Below are 18218 nucleotides of genomic sequence, written 5' to 3'. Positions count from 1 at the left end.
TGTAAAACTATAGAATTATAATATCTTTAAAAGAGACAAAATGCTTCAATTTTTTTTTGTAATTTTATATTCACATCAACTCTTATACCATGAATAGCTGTGGACTGTTTGTGTGAAGGAAATGCAATGATGTTTTAAGGTAAAAATACTGAATGTGTAAAAATCAAACAATATAAAATGTATTCTGTTACAGCTAAATTGCGAATTGGATACAAAATACTTGATTCAGCTCTTTCTGTTGGCATCATTTTGAGTTACTATACTATACTATTAGTTTGTATCATAAATTTGTTTCGGAAATTTTTACCACACACAGTTCAAACAAACAAAAACTCACCACTGGAGGCGGCACCACATACTGAACAGAGCCGGCAGGATGGCAGGTACCAGCTGCCAATGATAAAAAGAAAAAACGATAGTTGTTCATGACTCAGTTGCTTTGTAGATGTATTAATGAGTTTGGACACATTTGCTGTTTCCTGACTTAAGTTTTGGTTAAACTGACTGGCTGAATAAACATATTTGGTGGTGTATTGTGCTATGTACTGTATATCTTATGTATATCATGAATAACTATTGTTGTTAGATGTGTAGCTGATAAATAGCAACAATTAGCATAATGTCAGATATACTAGTTGTTTGTAGCTTTCTTTATTCATTAATTACATAAAGCTGCTGTTACCTGCTCCCATTTTATTTTGGATGTAAGTGACAATATGTATCGGCTGTATAATCATATAAGACAATACTATAGAACTACAGAAGTGTTGACAAACTGACAAACTAAAATCCAATAATACAATCAATCCAGCTCATCTAAAAGATGCATACACTGTTTGTTTGTATCTGGTTTCACTTGTTCAAAAAACTCCAACAAACACAAAACAAAACTACCTAATTTAAGCTACTTAAGGCTTGAAATGGGAGCAACTATCTTGGAATAATGCATGAACATTCCAAAGTCGGAATAACGGGAGGTTTTCCTGTTCTGAACATTGTGTGAAAGCAGCATTAACCAGAGACATTACTTCTGCCTTCAAAAACATTTATACTTTCTAAACATGCTTATAATCATAATCATATTCACTTTAAACATGCGTTGTGTGTGTGTGTGATTAACTGCAGCTGTCACACCTCACTTCCATTACGTTAGGCAGAATCCGCCTGTCTTTACTCTGCGTACGTGTGTGTGTGTGTGTGTGTGTGTGTGTGTGTGTTATTACCTTGGCAGTTGGGGAAGCCGTAAGAGCCGTGTGCACAGCTGTCACACCTCAGTCCCACCACATTGGACAGACACACACATTGTCCCGTCACCTGGTCGCAGCTGGTGTAGCGGGAGCCTTCTGGAGAGCACTGGCAGGCTGGAAAAAAAGGGTTATTTATCATTAGTCGATCAACAGATTGATTTAGTATCAATATATCTTTTTATATGTCAATCTGAATACACAAGGTGGACAAAATGACAAAAATACCTCACCAAAAAAGACATTACAACACTGACACATAATTATCTGACTGCTGGTAAACATTAAGTACTGGCTTCAAAGGAAGTCTGGCAATCATATGACCTTTCCAAACATTACAAAGCGTTTCCGTTATTTTGTCCACGAGTGTAAACACACAAGGCTGAGACAGAGATGGGAGTTTAAGGCATCACACTGAAGGTCGGTCGGCGACTTACGCGTGCAGCTCGGGTAACCGTAGTAACCGGGTGCACACTGGTCACATGACGCTCCGCTGTAATTGGGCCGGCAGTGGCAGTGACCTGATGCGGTGCAGCTGGCCTCCAGTGCGGTGCGAGGATCACAGGTGCACACTGGGAAAAACAGGAAGGGAGACATGTTAGAAAAACAAAAAAAAAAAACAAGCAATTTAAAAAATAAAAGAAAATGTGAATCAATGGTTAGAAATACAAGTTGATATTTAGGTACGGATGAGTCGTCAAATTGTTTTTTTTAGTTTTGAGTGTTTGAATGTCTCAGCAATGGAAAAAGAAGTTTCAATTTGACAATTTTATTTCCATATTTTGGCTTTGAATGAAATTTCCTTCCAGTTGTGCAGCTGTCTAACCAGCTTGTCCCACATTTTTATCCTAAAAACGCTCCTCTGACTAAAGTATATCCTCTTTCTTACTGACTCATTCTACTTCACGCCACAAAGCTCGAACCTCAATAAAGAATCATAAAATTTAACGAGGCAATATAACACTTCATAAGAAGGTGCGTTAAAGTTAAGTGCTTCCATGTGCGAGTCCACATGCGCTCAGTCTAACGGGATATTAAAATTCTCTATTTTCATTACGGTATGTGTGGATTTGGTTTATGTTTGTGTGTGTGTGCGTGCATACCTTGACAGTTGGGGTAGGAGTGGAATCCAGATCTGCACTGTTCACATCGAGGACCTTGAAACTCTGGTTTACACAGACAGCGACCGGACGCGTCGCAGCCTTCAGGCAGAGAGCCGAGCGAGCTGCAACCACACACTGCAGAGAGAGAAGAGAGAGAGTAATGTTACAGATATCTACTCACAACTGATTCATCTCTGTACTTACATTTTACAGTCAGTTTTTAATAGAGTATGGTCTGTTTTTATAAGTGGCTCTACTGGTTTTTATTTGAGACTGGTGCCCCGTTTCCAGCTGGTGTTATCAGGACATCTGATAACATGGTTCTGTAATTCAGCTGGTTTTAATAAGAGTTCTCGTTATCTTGATGCTCGGATTGTGTAATATGAGTAAAAATGAAATTTTACATTACAATGTCGAGATATAGAGCTTAATGGATGAAAACCTGACAGTATCACGTCCTGCCTGGACTTTATCTGTTATTTTTGGACTCTTTGTGTATTTTGTTCTCTTGAGTTTTCAGTGTTGCATTTATGTTGTCTGGTTGTCTTGTTTATTTTAGTTCCTGCTTTATTTTGAAAAATTTTTCTCCTTGTGTCTTATCACCTTCACTTCCTGTGTTTGATTACCTGTGTCTAGTTTTCCCTCACCTGTGTTTAGTTTGCAATCACAGCCTGTGTATTTATAGTCCAGTTTTCAGTTCGGTCTTTGTCGAGTCATCTGTGTTTGTACTGCGTTTGCTCCTGTGACCTTTGAAATTACTCACCCTACCTGGCAGACAGGTTAGTCTTTCTTTGGCTAAACCAGTTAACTAAATACCTGACAAATCAATCATCTCATCAATATAAAAAACATTAATAAAGTCCTCCTCCTTGATTTGCAGCATTGCCATAAATTCACTTACACAGATGAGATGTGAAAGGCGTAGCAACCGCAGTATAAACAGCAGAAAAACATCTGTTGACAGCTGATAAATTCATGATGTGTCACCTTCAAATCAGCCACTCCTAACTTGCACTGTGTATTTCAATAAGCTAATTCGGCAGGCGGAGTCTAATACCAGATGTAAATACAGTCTTAAGTAGATATTAAGTAACTGAAGTACTTGTCTGACAAACAGATGACATAGACAGAGCCTGGATCTCTCTATATATAGAGCCACAATAGATTATACCAGATTAAAATACATGTCTGTTTGGTTTTTTTTTACAGTGGAAAAGTCTCCAGATGGGGGGTAAATAGACAGAGAGAGTTTCCACCAGTGACTCACGTTGGCAGAGCGGGTAGTTGAAGTAGCCCGGTGCACACTGGTCGCACTGGTAACCTTGGAAACCACTTCGACACACGCTGTGACCCGTCAATGCGTCACATGACCCATCCAGACAGCCGGGACCTGAACACTGACAAGCTGGAGACACACACACACACACACACACACAGAGTAAGATAAACAAAACAGCAACAATACAGAGCGATAAATAATATGTTTGTTTATACATTTGATTTATTCAAAGTATTTTAGAGTTGATTGTGTGTGTATGTGTGTGTGTGTGTGTGTGTGTGTGTGTGTGTGTGTGTGTGTGTGTTAACCAGTCACACAGATGGGAATGTGTACATGATTAACACAGCTTGGTGGAATGCTGTTTACTCAGGAGTGTGTGTGTGTGTGTGTGTGTGTGTGTGTGTGTGTGTGTGTGTGTGTGTGTGAAGTTACTCCTGGGTGGCAAACTAACACTGGATAAAGAAAACAAACTGATAAATAAAGCGTCTGGGATTCCTGGCTCTGGTTGTGTATTTGTATTTTGTCTGTGTGTGTGTGTGTGTGTGTGTGTGTGTGTGTGTGTGTGTGTGTGTGTGTGTGTGTGTGTGTGTGTGTGTGTGTGTGTGTGTGTGTGTAAAGAAACAAATGGGCCACAATCCATCAATCTTAACACCAAAATAGCGGCAAATTCTGCAGTCTGGTAATTTGAACACACTCTTCAATTAGAGCACACTGGAGGATTCATACTTCTTTAGCCGGTGCTAACATGCTAACATAATGTAAAGTCATTAAACCTGGCTGCTGTTTAGGATGAAAAGTGACATGTGCTTCATCATGGACTTTGAGTCCTAAAACAGCCTGCGTAGCAAAAGCAGCAGCGTCTTCAGTCTGCCGTCTGTGTCTCACGGGATGCGTTCAGGTACAGTATTGCATGTAGGTCACCTGCGTTTTGGCAGCGCTCAGAGCCCAACACACAATCACTGCAGTTACACAAGTAAAACATATGAAAACAGACTTAAAGCGTAAATATAAATCCTTCAGATTGCAGTTAACATGTGTAAAGCTTGCTGCACTGATTAAAATAGAAGCAAATCTGTTATAAGCTAGTTTGAAATGTGATGAACACATCACAATCCTGTTTCCTTCTTCTTCTTCTCTAGTACAATAAAATGCTCTGCTGTCTGTATTCTGTGCCACTCAAAAGCGGCTCCTCCCGTCCATGTGTCAAAGTGTCCTTGAGCAAGATGCTGAACCTAAAGTTGCTCCTGATGGTCTCACCGGTGACTTGCAAGGCAGCTCCGCCGCCATCGGTGTGCGAGTGTGTTAGTGAGCGGGTGAATGAGAGGCAAAAACTGTAAAGCGCTTAAGTCTATGAATCCATCTCTCACCCTGACAGTTGAGTCCATAGAAACCCGGAGCGCAGGTGTCACAGTGGTCACCAGTGAAACCCAGTTTACAGACACAGGTTCGAGTCCGGGGATCCGGTCTGCAGGAGTTATCCACGGTACCCGCTGCACTGCACTCACAGTCTGGAGAGAGAATATTAACACGTTTGTTGCATTAGATGATTCGGCAATAATCAATTACTGATAGAGAGAAAAAAGCAAAACAAAACAGGACGTGCTTTCCAAAAGTCCCGTCAGTAAACCAAACACACAAACAGGCTGATAGGAGCAGCCGCAGCAGGTGTTTCTGTAGAATACACTAACACGTATCTGTGAGGCCGAACAGTGTTTTCTGTCCAGCTTATCACATTCCAGCGAGATTCTCACCATACTGAATTTTCCCAAAACTCCTCCAAACGTCTGACTGAACAAGTGAGAGGAGAACATGAGAAAATACACATGAAACATTTGAGTCAAGGTCAGGTTCCCTGTTTTTTTGGGGAGTTTTTTCCATTTCTTTCATTTGATTTTGTTTTATTGCAATCAAATGTTCTTTGTAAAGTTGAATCTTTTCTCTAAACTGAACCTCTTCCTTGTGACACTTACTCTTAAATACTTTTTACAGGTTTAGATATGAGATACGAGAGCCAAAAGCTTTATGCTGCTTGGACGGGATCCAGCAGCAACAATAATATATCACACAAAAATACATAAAATAAGAAGTAAAGGACTCTAAAGCAGGAAAGTGAGATAAAGTTTAAAGACTTACTGATGATCTCTCCTGCTGGTTTGGCCTCGCCGTTGTTATTATTGGTGGGATACGTGGGGATGGCTGATGGAAAGAAAAAGATGGAAGACAGATTAGAAACCGGAGAAAAAAATTAGTTCTGTTTAAGCTCTTTGGAGATCAAACTGTTTTCTGTCGGTGTAACTCACGGTAACAGTCGGGGAAGTTGATGAAGCCGCTGGCGCAGGATTCACAGTTCTCCCCGGTGTAGTTTGGTTTGCAGAGACAGCGACCGGTCAGATCCTCACAGGTACCGTCTGTAAACTCTGACTGACAGTCGCAGGCTGCAGGAAGACAGACGGAGGTTATATAATAATATCAATGATGGATTTACGCCTGTTTGAACATGTTATTTGATGGACAGCTGTCACTCACGTGAGCAGGCCAATGGGGAGTCGATGGAGTGGTCAGGTGACCTGTAGTAGGTCGGGATGCAGCGCTCACAGTTGATTCCAGTGGTGTGATGCTGAAACGGAGACGTTTCCGTTACAGTTCAAGGAAAAGTTCACAATTTTACGAGTCTTAAAATAACAGTCAGGAGCCAAAATGAACATTGAAACAGGTTTTCTTGCTGTAATCGTTCCTCTTGTTCATTAATAACCATTAAGATGTCCAAAAGTGTCCAAATGGTGTCAAATCAAGTGGATATTGTGGACTTTTTAGTACAAATTTCCTTCTTTTTGTTGCTATCCTTGCACTTCTGCTCAATAGGGAAACACAAAGAGGGAATTTGATCCTAAAAAGACTAACTTTGGAAGATATCCACTTGATTTGACTCATTTGGATGGTTGAAGCTTCATATTAGCTATCAGATAAACTTTTTAATACATTTCAGCACAAAAGAAGGAGGAATGTGGATTTTGTCCCTCATTGTGAATCTTTCCTTTAATCACTACTCAACACAAGTGAGGAGTTGTTAGTTACCTGACAGTTGAGGCAGACTCCTCCTCCTCGGTAGTGTCCGTGGATATCTAAGCTTCCTCTCTTGTGATCGACCTCGGGGTCGTAGTAACAGTCGAACGAGTGACGGTGACAGTTACACGCTGAAACACATGACACCGGACGTAAAAACACAGTTAGAATATGAACCAGACGGCAGGTTAAAACACAGAAACAATTTGAAATATCTAAAATATATAGTAATGTTTCACCTGCAGAGTTTTATGTAACAAGATAAAACAAATTAAAGACTTTAAACTAATAATAACAACAAGTAAACGTGGCTTATTGAACATTCCTAGACTATAAATATCTATTGCTAATTTTCATGAAGTCACATAAATAGTCACTAAATTCTCGGTACAGACTCAGTTGAAATGCCTGTAATGTTCTATATTTATTCATTTTTTATTAATATTAAATAAGTATAAGACGGCAAAGGAGAAATAATATAATCTCAGACAACATCTGGAAATACAATTTATATATATATATAATAAATTAAAAAGCACAATCGCTCAGAAACAAGTGTTAACATTCACCTGAGGAGTAAAAACTGCTGCAAGCCGAGAGACAAGAAGCAGAAAAACAGGAGGAAAGAGAATAAAAGAGGAGGATGAGAGGAAACAGTAGAAAGCACAGGGAAACAAATCAGTTAGTTCAATAGAAGATATGCATTTATTTTAGAGGAAATGAACAGAAAACCTCAGTATCATTCTGTCTTCTGTTCAGTATCGTACATCTGAAGCGACTTCAAACATGAATCTCTATGAAGTCACTTCAAATGTAGTTTTTTAAAAAAGCTGTTTCCTCTGACAGGTGTTACTTAGTGCAGGAGATTACACACTCACAAGGATCATACTTAGCAGGTTTCCAAACAAATCAAGAAAGTCAGACATGAAGAGAAGCTGTAATTAAACACAACCGCACGTAATTAATAATTTCCTGAAGGGACGTTCGCTGAAAGCCGATTATCCTATACTGTAGTAGTCTGAAGTACAAATAGGAGGGTTGGAGTTATTTTATGAATCATAAAGGTTCTTTTTATGTCAGATGAAAGTCAGTGATCACAGACTGGTGTAGGGTTTTACTCTGTGATGGACTTTTTGAGGTTTCTTTAATATGTATTTTAAGAAGCTGCTAATTCACATATCAAGAAGAAACAAGATGAGATGAGCTGAAATGTTTGATTTTAACATAACTACTGTATACATACATGCAAACTCATTGTGTATTTTGTACTTATTGATTTCCTTCATTTAAGACTATATGTGTCACCCAGACTAACATATATTAGACTATTCAGAAATAACATCAGTTTGCATGTTAGTGGTACTAAACGTGTTCTAAAAGACTTTTTATGAGGAAAAAAGCTTTTAATACAGCACAAATATCCATATATGAATAGATAGACGAGATTAAAGGAGCCAAACATTATTGTGTCAAAGGAACAAAATACAAAACCCCCATTTTCATAGATTTTGTCACTCTGATTGTCTAAGCCAGCGAGGCATCAACACATTTTGTGACGTCATTCTAAGTGATAAAGTTATGATATTATGTTTGATGAAAGAAAAATGTCTTTTTTTTTTTAAAGTGATTTTGCTCCATAGATTTACACGCTGCGGTTTACACATAGACATGGACGTAGCTGTACAAAGATCAGCTGGTTACTTTAACTGGAGGAAAAGTCATAAATCTGATGATTATGAACCAGGATCTTAAATTATAAGGAGCGTTTGTTTTTTTTTAATGATTTTAAAGTTGATTTGCTGAAACTTATCAACAGATCACAGAGACGCTGCCATCACTGTAAAGAGTAGGTTCTGATTTCTACACTGTGTGGCATCTGAACATTGTGGTTTGACAGAGTTATAATTTTGAGATTAAGGGGTAGAAATTATGACACAAATGGCGTGTACTGGGAAAGAGGACGGGTACACGAAGTTAACTCATCTTTGTACATATTTGTACCTTATTTATGACTCAACGATATAAAATGTTGCATTATGGAACACAACATTATGAAAGACACTCCTGTATAATCTGACATGTGCACCTCATTTAATCACAATATTTTGCATCTTTAAAAGAACTCCTTAGAGTTCTTGTTGTGGTTCTCACCAGTTTGTCGTTGGAGCATCTGGTTTTTCTCTGGCTCAATAATCTATTTGACTACAGTCTTGTTTTTTACAGCCTCCCAAACATCTGCTATGTAAGCTATAAAGTTGTTTTTTTTGAAAACTGCTCTGAAAGCAAACGTTCACATTTTTATTTAAAATACAGGAAGGACTAGCGAAACTCTAAGCTAACACAAACTTTGAATTATGAAAAGAGGAAGTCTGATGTATTAAAGGACCAGTCTGTAGGATTCAGTGACTCCTAGTGGTGGGGTTGCAGATTGCAACCAACTGAATACCTCCCCCTTCCCTTCCTTCCAAGCGTATATGAGAACCTAAAGTGGCTGCGAAACCTGCAAAAAAAATGCAAAAGGCCCTCTCTAGAGCCAGAGTTTGGTTTGTCCATTCTGGGCTACTGTAGAAACATGGCGGCCTCCATGGAAGAGGACCCGCTCTCTATGGCGATATAAAGGGCTCATTCTAAGATAACAAAAACACAATAATTCTCATTTTCAGGTGACTATAAACTAATGAAAACATACTTATGAACATTATATAACATTTCTGCCGAGTCCATTCCACTAGATACCACTAAATTCTACAGACTGGTCCTTTAAATCAAGAACTGGTCCCGGTCACATAGCTACAGGACAGACGTTCCCACACACAAAGAAGTAGATAAGTAAAATAAAGAGAATCGCATGCACGGCCCAGACCAAACTTCACTCTTCCTACAGAAACCCTGATGGAGGTTTTTTGTTCTTATCTGCCCCTCAGCGCCTGAGAAGTGCCGACTGAATAAACCAGTGCTCCTTATCCTGCTGCTTTGACTCCAGCCTGATAATACTGAGTGTTTTTCTCAGACCCAAAAACTTAAAAAAAGAGAGATTTAAGAGCTACCTACTAATGCAATGAGTCAAGTGATAAGCAAAGCAGACCAGAATAACTCTGAATAATGAAGTCCTGACCTCATACCCAGCCTCTGCTCTACTATTGTAGCCTAGGAACAAACCAAATTCAGCTTTTCCTCATTTTATGTTTCTAAAAAGCTAAAAAATGACAGCATACTGAGATTTTTCTGATCAATGAGTATCTATGTCTGTACCGGCTTGTAAAATTTGAGCCCTTCATCGAGATTACAGCTCCAATGAGGCTTTGGTAGAGCTTCTGAGGCTTAGACTTGAGGGGATATGTTGTTGTTGAGCGCAAATAATATAATTTCTGATACAGTATGTTCACCTCAATCTCAGCCAATGAGCATCTAAGCTGACCAGAGTAGAGCTGTAACAAATTTTCAAGCAAAAATGACCTTCTCAAAGGTGCTGTTAGACTGTTTTAGACAATTTATCAACAATTCTGAGAGTAAGCATTCAAGAAAATAATCAGCATGTTAATCGATGATGATTATAATTGATAGTTGCAGCCCTGGAGACCAGAGAAGAGTCTATATATATAGACTTTGGAGGTTGCTGAGCCAGATTTGAGTTTCCAGTTACACAGCAGGTTGCACATTAATGCCTCCAGCTCTCCAGATTTTTCATCTCTTAATTCAATAAGTTCAGTTAGAATCTGATGTGTTATATCTGTGGTTGAAAACACACTTCCTGCTCCAGCGTGAGCAGACTTTTATCCGCTATAATCTCACCGTAGCTGCAGTATGAGTCACATTTTGAAAGCAACCTTGCAGCAGTGCAACCAGTGCTGCCTCTCTGTGTAGTTCTGTTCATATCATGTTGCCCTTTAGTGACATTTCTGTCACTGTGATATCCATGTTGTCCCTTGTTAAATATAACTGCAGCTTTGATAACAGATGGCCCTCGCATGTAAATAGAACTGGAGTTTTGATAAGACCAAGTTCACCCCGACTGAATGTTATAAGAAACAGACGACGCATGATCAAAAACTTTTAGCTGATAATCTGGATGAAATGCTTCAAATTATCCGTGTTGATGACATAAAATACATGTGCATGAGTAAAACTATATAATACTATCCAATAGTCTCACTCATGCTGCAGTAAACTGTATTTCTAAGATGTCTGAGTCAATGTGTATGCATCAGGAATTATGAACACAAAAAGCAGAGAAAATGTTATTTCCAAATTCTAAATTACTGGGATTTAGGTGAAAAAAAAAGAAAAAAAACTTTGAAATAAGACAGAAAAATCTAACTTGTTCACCAAATGACAAGAGGAAAAAGGACTATGATCACATACGTACACACAAAAGGAAAAAAGTTTAAAAAAAAAGTAAAGAAAATACAAAAAAAGAGCAAAAGTTAATAAATAAAAACCCAGAAAACAGGGTTAGTAAGGAGGATCGCAAAGTCAAAAGGCTGAAAACAATTAGTAACTGAATAAAGTGAAAGAAATTGGCTCCTATGACCCCGTTTTAACAGCTTAAATAGACAAATCTACTTGTTTTCCAGATACTGGTGATGACTTCATGAAGCACTTTTCTAGAGACACTGTTCATCTGTGCGTGTGTGAAACTTAACAGCAGAATTGCATCTGTTGAGCTTCATCAAACGAAGGCCGACTAGTTCTGTTGAACCAACGCATGAAAGAAAAACACATTCCTCTGCAGGGATCAGTGATTCAACTCAGAGGAGTCCACAAGGCTCCTGCGTGCATGTGTGTGTGTGTGTGTGTGTGTGTGTGCACAAGCAAGCACGAGTAGTTGCATAGTATGTACTCACGTTCACACTCGTTGGCACTGTAGGTCGTGGCCGGTTTCCACGGTAACTGGTTGTATCCGGGGCAACACTGGTCACAAGACACGCCACAGGTGTTGTGCTGACAGTCGCACAGTAACCTGTAAATAAAATAAAATAAAAAATAACAAGAGTTTGAGTAAAATAACGCTGAAATACATAAATAAATGACACACACACACATATACACACACACACTGCAGGCACAAAAGGTTGAAATATGTTGTGGTATGTAACTATCTCAGCCTATTGTGTTTTGGGTAAAACATGATTTGAACTCTTCTCTGAAGTTCATCTGGCTCTTATACTTGCTAATGTCACATCAAAGACGAAAGAAAAGCGGGGAGGGGTCCCCGCAACAATGAAGGAGTTAATCTTCCTCCGCCATCGACAGCGGCTGACTGCTTCACCTCGGCTCTTTTAATCCGATTAGTGTGAAAACCTGCGGCCTGCCGAGTGTGGCCAAAACACAGCAGGGGGGGAGAGAGAGAGAGAGAGAGAGAGAAAAAACCCCACTCTGAACGCTATTCTCTCGTCTCTCCGAGTACTCTTAACCGGTCAAAGAGAGACAAACACAGAGGAGCGGAGTCACGGGAGAGAGAAGTGTGATCAAAAGGAAAGAAAAAAATCCACCGAGATCACCAAAAAACAAATGTTATTCATGTGGTTTTAGTTTAAATGAAGTTCCTAAACAACTATTTGCTCAGCAAATGTCTCAATATGACTCAAATTGGAGCAGAAAGCAAAGTTCTTTATTTTTCTTAACTTTTGCTGACGATTCTCTCCTGCAGTCGATTATATTTCCTAAAAAAACTCTCAAACTTCTCATGTTTAGGAGAAACTAAGTGTCTGAGCAAAGAAAACAACTGAATTTTTATCTTTTCCAGACTAAAAGTAACCCCTAAATGATCCTAAATCTACCCTACAGCGTTGATTTAGTAGCCTGGCTGAAGTTATACTAGAGTAGGAGGAAATGGAGATATTTATTTAATGGATTTATAGCACACATGATTTATATTAAAGGGTGTTTGCATAGACAGAGTGACTCTAATGGTTGTATAGCTGCTCTTATACTTTGCATCATCTTGTTAGCTTACTGTTCAAAACATTTGGAAAGAATCAATACAGTGTTAAAAAGTTAACTGACTATTCTTAGCATCCTAACTCTGTATTTATGTAATCTAGTTATTCAGAATCAGGCTGGGAAACGTATATATTCTTCTTATTCTCTTCTTTATATAATGCAGGGATCCTGTATCTCATTTCTTCTTTAAAAATCATTCTCTTTTTAAAGAATTTAATCTACTGTGTGTCTATGTTGCACCCGCGAATCACATTGGACTCAGGATGAACATATTTGTTTAAAAAAAAAAAAGATGGATGGTCTTATTCTGAAAGAATAAACGAAAACAGACGGTGATTTTGCTTTTAGCTTCACTCTTACTAAGTGTAACTGCCAACTGATCCGGCTTCGAACAATGTACTAAATAGGGTAAAAATCACAGTATTGTATAAAAATCACAAAACTAATTAATTGATCTACAGTTGTTATGACTAGTATATTTTGTAGAAAACAATATATGAACCCAAAGATTACGATAAATTAAATATTACAAATTAATCTTTTTTCTAACAGTTTACTAACTACTAAAATCCCACTTCTTGTGCTAAATACAATATATCTTGTATTTATAACTATAACTGTAACTATATTTACAAGGACGCTTGATTCTCCACTCGCACATCCCGTGTGAATGTTTACCGTTGCTATGGCAACAAGTGGCAGCTAACGTTAGCGTTAGTTAGCTTAGCTCAATCGTCCGACAAACAATAACACATAAAATTACAATTCAACATATTTAAACAAAATCAACAACAGCTACCAACAACTATAGTCCCTACACCCTTATCCAATGTGTTGTCACAGGTTAGATTGTCAATATTACAGTGATAACAGCTTTAACCCCCGATGAACTACGCTAGCATACTGACGGTTGCATTCACTCGTATTCAGCAGCCTGTAACTTTCACTTTGGTCCTTGTGGTGAAGCAAACTCTTCCTGTACCTGATTAGATTACAGAACTATTTACCTTTCGTACTTACTACCATCATTCTGCTTTACTTTCCGTTTTAAAGTTATAATAACACGGCAGAATCAAGCTCGTTTTGTCTCCAGAAATAGCTCTTCTCATGTGTTTTTTGGGAGTTGTGAAGCAGTAGTGTCCTCTTCAAATGTGAGTTGAAAGGTTAAAAGTATTTTAACAGTTAAAAATGTCTTTTATAAAGGTCTTTCTGCTGTGGGGAGGTGTGTTATTGTGCTCTGGCCTGTGCTGATAACATGTCTGTATATTGTGTTTCAACAAGCTGATTGTGTTTCCAGCTTTCACCTACTATCAGATCCATTCATTCACTCTCTCTCTCCCTCTCTCTCTCTCTCTCTCTCTCTCTCTCTCTCTCTCACACACACACACACACACACACACACACACACACACACACACACACACACACACACACACACACACACACACACACACTATTTAATTCACACGCTCCCTCGTGCATCCTCTGACTCTCTGGCTCTCTGTTCCTCCCTGGCGATCAGCTCCACTCAAGCATTTTAGGGAAATGACTTTCAATGGAGGGTTTCCACCCAAATTCACTACTTCCTGGTTTTGATCGTTAGCTGCGGACCAGCAGCTTCCTGACTGGCGGTCGGTGCTATAAAGGCTATTCAGCTGAATTACAGCTTCACGTTTATTTGTAAATCTGTAATAGTTTGACATTACAAGCACACGCATACAGTATAAACATGTGTTTTCTGTTTGATATAGTACAGAACAATACAGTAATATTCATGATATTACAATACACAGTTTGCTATTCTATGTTCTCATTAATTATTTCCTGAACAGAATTTTATTCCTATATATAAAAAAACCCAACTAAAATCCACTGATGAAGGCTGTGAGATGCGGTTGAAACCTCCGGAAAAAGCGACTAAATTAGCTAAATTAATTAAAGATTAATAAAGCCACTACTTTTTTTCTCTTTAAAGTTTTCAAGGTCAAGAATGACGTTTCCTGCTTTATTGTTTTTGCTTCTATTTTTACTTATTTCTCATAAATAAGTAGAAATAATTTTCCTTCCCAATAAGCGTCAGGAACTCGGAAAGGGTTAATATTTCAAATAATTGTTCCACTTTTTTTATGCAAGTTTATTGGTGAGTGATTGACCTTAAGTGCTGCCCTTAAATTGAACATAATGTACTGTATCTCAGTTGGCATATTTGCATATTTATTTGTTTGTTTATTCTTTGTGTTCATAAGATAAAATGTAATTTTTCTAAGACAGAGAATTGGAGATCTTTTGTTACACCTAACGCACAAACCGCAATAAGTCTCTCAAAAAGCTGAATCTGTGTTTGAGTCTATATCACGCAGACACAGACCAGAGCAGATTCGGGGCCTCTCTGTCACTCTGTCAGGTGTGTGTGTTTAAACGAAAGCAGGAATCTGTTGAAATTAAACTTAACCTTGTGTCCTCTGTGCGTCTGTCAGTATTTGCGGCTGGTTTTTGGGGGGGGGGCAGACGGATGTATAGGACTGTGTGTTTGTAATATCTCTGGGGGCCCGATAGGTGCTGCGAAAAGAAGTGTATACTTTCACATATCTGCTCTTGCATGCATACACGCTCACATTTGCAGACGCACACAGAACCTCACACGTTTATATATTGAGACCTTCTCCCCTGGATGTGTAAAGCTGAAGGCAGATCATAGAATGAGAAACATAAAGAGGTTCTCTTTTTTAGGCATTATTTTATTAAAAAACGGAGCCGTTGTCCAGATATTGGTATCGCTTACATACTGCTTATAAACTTCAGATGTGCTAAAATGACAAATTGAAATACTCCAAACTTTGCAGGACTCTTGTGCTAATGCCTCCAATCTGGTAGTTGCATTTTAAAACTAATTCTAACACTGTAATTTGTTGCAGAGCTGGTTAGACTGACATCTAAAATATCTTCTAAAAACACAATTATGTGTAATTCAACCACACTTCGGTGCTTTAATGGCTCTAGTTGTATAGTTCAGATTTCATACAGTATGTTCGCTTTAATCTGTTTCTGCAAGCTGGTATGTATTTAACTGCACAGAGTGTTTATACTGCCCATGATAATGTATGACAGTTTAACAGAGAGTGTCTGCAGGCCGATGATGAGTAGCCCACAACGAGTGCACAGTCAACCTAAATATACAGTACCCTTATGAGCGAGGCTAGTTTCTGGAGTCCTGGCTTCACTCCCCTTTCGTGGCATCGGAGGGGTTTCAGAAGCACATTGATACATCTCACGAGACTAATTTGGGCACGACTGTAATTCACTGTAGCTGCACACACAAGCTAAGGAATGTTTTCCTTACAATTAATGTGTTTTTTAGTGTAAATTTAATATTAAAGACAAAGTAACCAGGTGTATAAGGTATGTGCTAATGTCACACCTTATAGTGTGCAGCTGCTATAATGAACTGTAGGAGGTACGATGCATTTTAATATGAAAAGATTGATTTACAACAGTTTCAGGATAGCATGAAAACATTATTAAATAAAGATATGTATAATGTAATTGATACACTATGATCATTACTCAGCAGGAGATCACTACTTTACTATGTCTTAACTGATATTTATCCCGTTTATATGTATGTGTGTGTGTATATGTATGTATATGTTTATGTATGTGTATATATATATATATGTACGTGTGTGTGTATCTATGTGTTTGTGCATATGTATATAACTGTATCTATGTTTTACATTTCTTTTGTAAAGCACTTTGAGCTGCATTTTATGTCATGAAAGGTGCTCTATAAATAAAGCTTATTATTATTATTATTATTATTATTACTTTAGCGCATTAAGTCCTTTAACTAGCTAGTTTCAAACCAGTGATTTACTAAATCAGGTTGCACCATTAAAACTTAAGAAATGTCTTATCTAATAAACATTTAAGTAATGTGTAAATCAGTTGCTAGGGAAACGTCTGTAGCATCGTCCAATGAGAAGCAACTACCTATGTAAACAGGAAGTCACTGTAGCAGCTGTAACATAACTTCCAAAAATAATAGTTTTAGGGGCCAAAAAATGTAATTAATGTAACTGACAATCCTTTGTTAATGTAGGTACGACATATTTACATACCTGGAGAAAAATGTGTATTTAGGAATTAGTAGTATTCATGCAGTTTACAGTGAGATTATGCTAAGCTAACTGATGTTGTTCGGTCATTTAGTTATTGGCACGTTTTGTAATGTGAGGTATATTGTGTGTGTTTTTTTTGTTTTTTGCATGCTAACGTTAGTTTTGTCAGCTGGTTCATTCAACTAGTATACACAACAGTTTCACCTGCCAGTTAGTAGCTGTAAATATTTAGTTACAACTCATCTCTATGTAAGAATTAGATTGTGTGGTGCAACCAGCTTTAATTTAGTGATGCATTAATCTACACTTAGACACTTTGGTTATAACTAAGCTAAGTTTGAACTTACATACAGCTGCTGCAACCGACATCAGGACCCAAACATCCAGATATATGATAAACTCCTTATTAAAGAGGGAGTAAATACTGCTTTAGCCTGGTATTTTAGCATGTTATGCCTGATTAGGTATATAAAGTATGTGCAGGCATCATGTTGGATAATATTCTTGCCAGTTGGCTATTTGGACGTAGTTTATTTTGTTCTGCAGCATTTGGTTTCACTTTTCTACATCACCTCTGGTTCAGGATCACAGCTCAGAGAGGTGAGGCTACATCTGGATTACTCATTAGCACAGCTGGTGTATGTGAGTGTGTGTGTGTATTCAAATGTAATTGTGTCTGAATGTGTGTGTGTGTGTGTGTATAACTGCAAATGCTGGGGGAGTAAGAGAAAACAGACTTTTCCTAGGGGTTTCAGCAAAGTGTTCAGATAACAATCAAGGAAAAGGAGGAAGGAACTGCAGGAGAAGTTTATCCCTTAGCGAATATAGTACATAAATTATATCAAAATTAATTATAGCTGTGACTGAGAGCTAACGTACTTTCCAATTCTATACAATACTATGAAGTACGTACTTATATAAATGCTAAATACAGCACTGTGCAAAGGTTTTAGGCACTTTACATGTTTAGATTATTATCCATTATCCAGCACCATCAGGCTTCTGATCCAAGCGGGTAGTTGCGGGTCTGAAAAATGAAACCAAACCTGCATTCTCTCTAATGGCCAGCAGGGGGCGACTCCACTGGCTCCAAAAAGAAGTCCGATTGTATGGAAGTCTATGAGAAAATGTTCTAATGTTGGTACTTCTTCTTTTCTTCTTTTTTTTTTCAATTTGATTGTAGTATTGTTCACATCTATAACACCCAAAAATAGGCTAAGCTATTAAGATTAGCATCAGTGTCTGCTAAATTAACTCGCTGGCTAGCTAGCTAACAGAGTTGATGCTCCTCAATCTCCAAGAGGGTTTTGGAATTGAGACTAAAACTTAAAAAAAGTTTATAGTTATAGACAGTTTATAGTCAGTTTTTACTTAACTAACCATTAGATAAGAACATAGACCTATCTCTCAGACATTTCACTTTACTTTAAAATGTTACTGAACTGACTGAGAGCCACTACAAGTACAT

The 18218-nt window shown here is 38.1% G+C and overlaps 1 protein-coding gene across 2 annotated transcripts in view; it reads right to left on the bottom strand.

Annotated features, from left to right (window-relative positions):
• Positions 1 to 18218, bottom strand: part of lama5 (laminin, alpha 5) — a 120474-nt gene that overhangs the window by 41430 nt on the left and 60826 nt on the right. For both annotated transcript variants that reach the window (XM_044351374.1, XM_044351373.1), the window contains exons 7-17: positions 11534 to 11649; positions 6702 to 6820; positions 6153 to 6243; positions 5927 to 6061; positions 5760 to 5822; positions 4994 to 5134; positions 3615 to 3752; positions 2348 to 2482; positions 1682 to 1816; positions 1224 to 1361; positions 338 to 390 (exon numbers count right to left, since the gene is read on the bottom strand). In XM_044351374.1, coding sequence (XP_044207309.1) covers positions 338 to 390; positions 1224 to 1361; positions 1682 to 1816; positions 2348 to 2482; positions 3615 to 3752; positions 4994 to 5134; positions 5760 to 5822; positions 5927 to 6061; positions 6153 to 6243; positions 6702 to 6820; positions 11534 to 11649 — 1264 coding nt within the window. The remainder of the gene's footprint in view (positions 1 to 337; positions 391 to 1223; positions 1362 to 1681; positions 1817 to 2347; positions 2483 to 3614; positions 3753 to 4993; positions 5135 to 5759; positions 5823 to 5926; positions 6062 to 6152; positions 6244 to 6701; positions 6821 to 11533; positions 11650 to 18218) is intronic.

The sequence above is a fragment of the Thunnus albacares genome, chromosome 5 (genome assembly GCF_914725855.1).
Source record: "Thunnus albacares chromosome 5, fThuAlb1.1, whole genome shotgun sequence".
Lineage (NCBI taxonomy): Eukaryota > Metazoa > Chordata > Actinopteri > Scombriformes > Scombridae > Thunnus > Thunnus albacares.
Note: the sequence above shows the minus strand (reverse complement) of the source record. Positions and strands in the feature narration are given on the sequence as shown.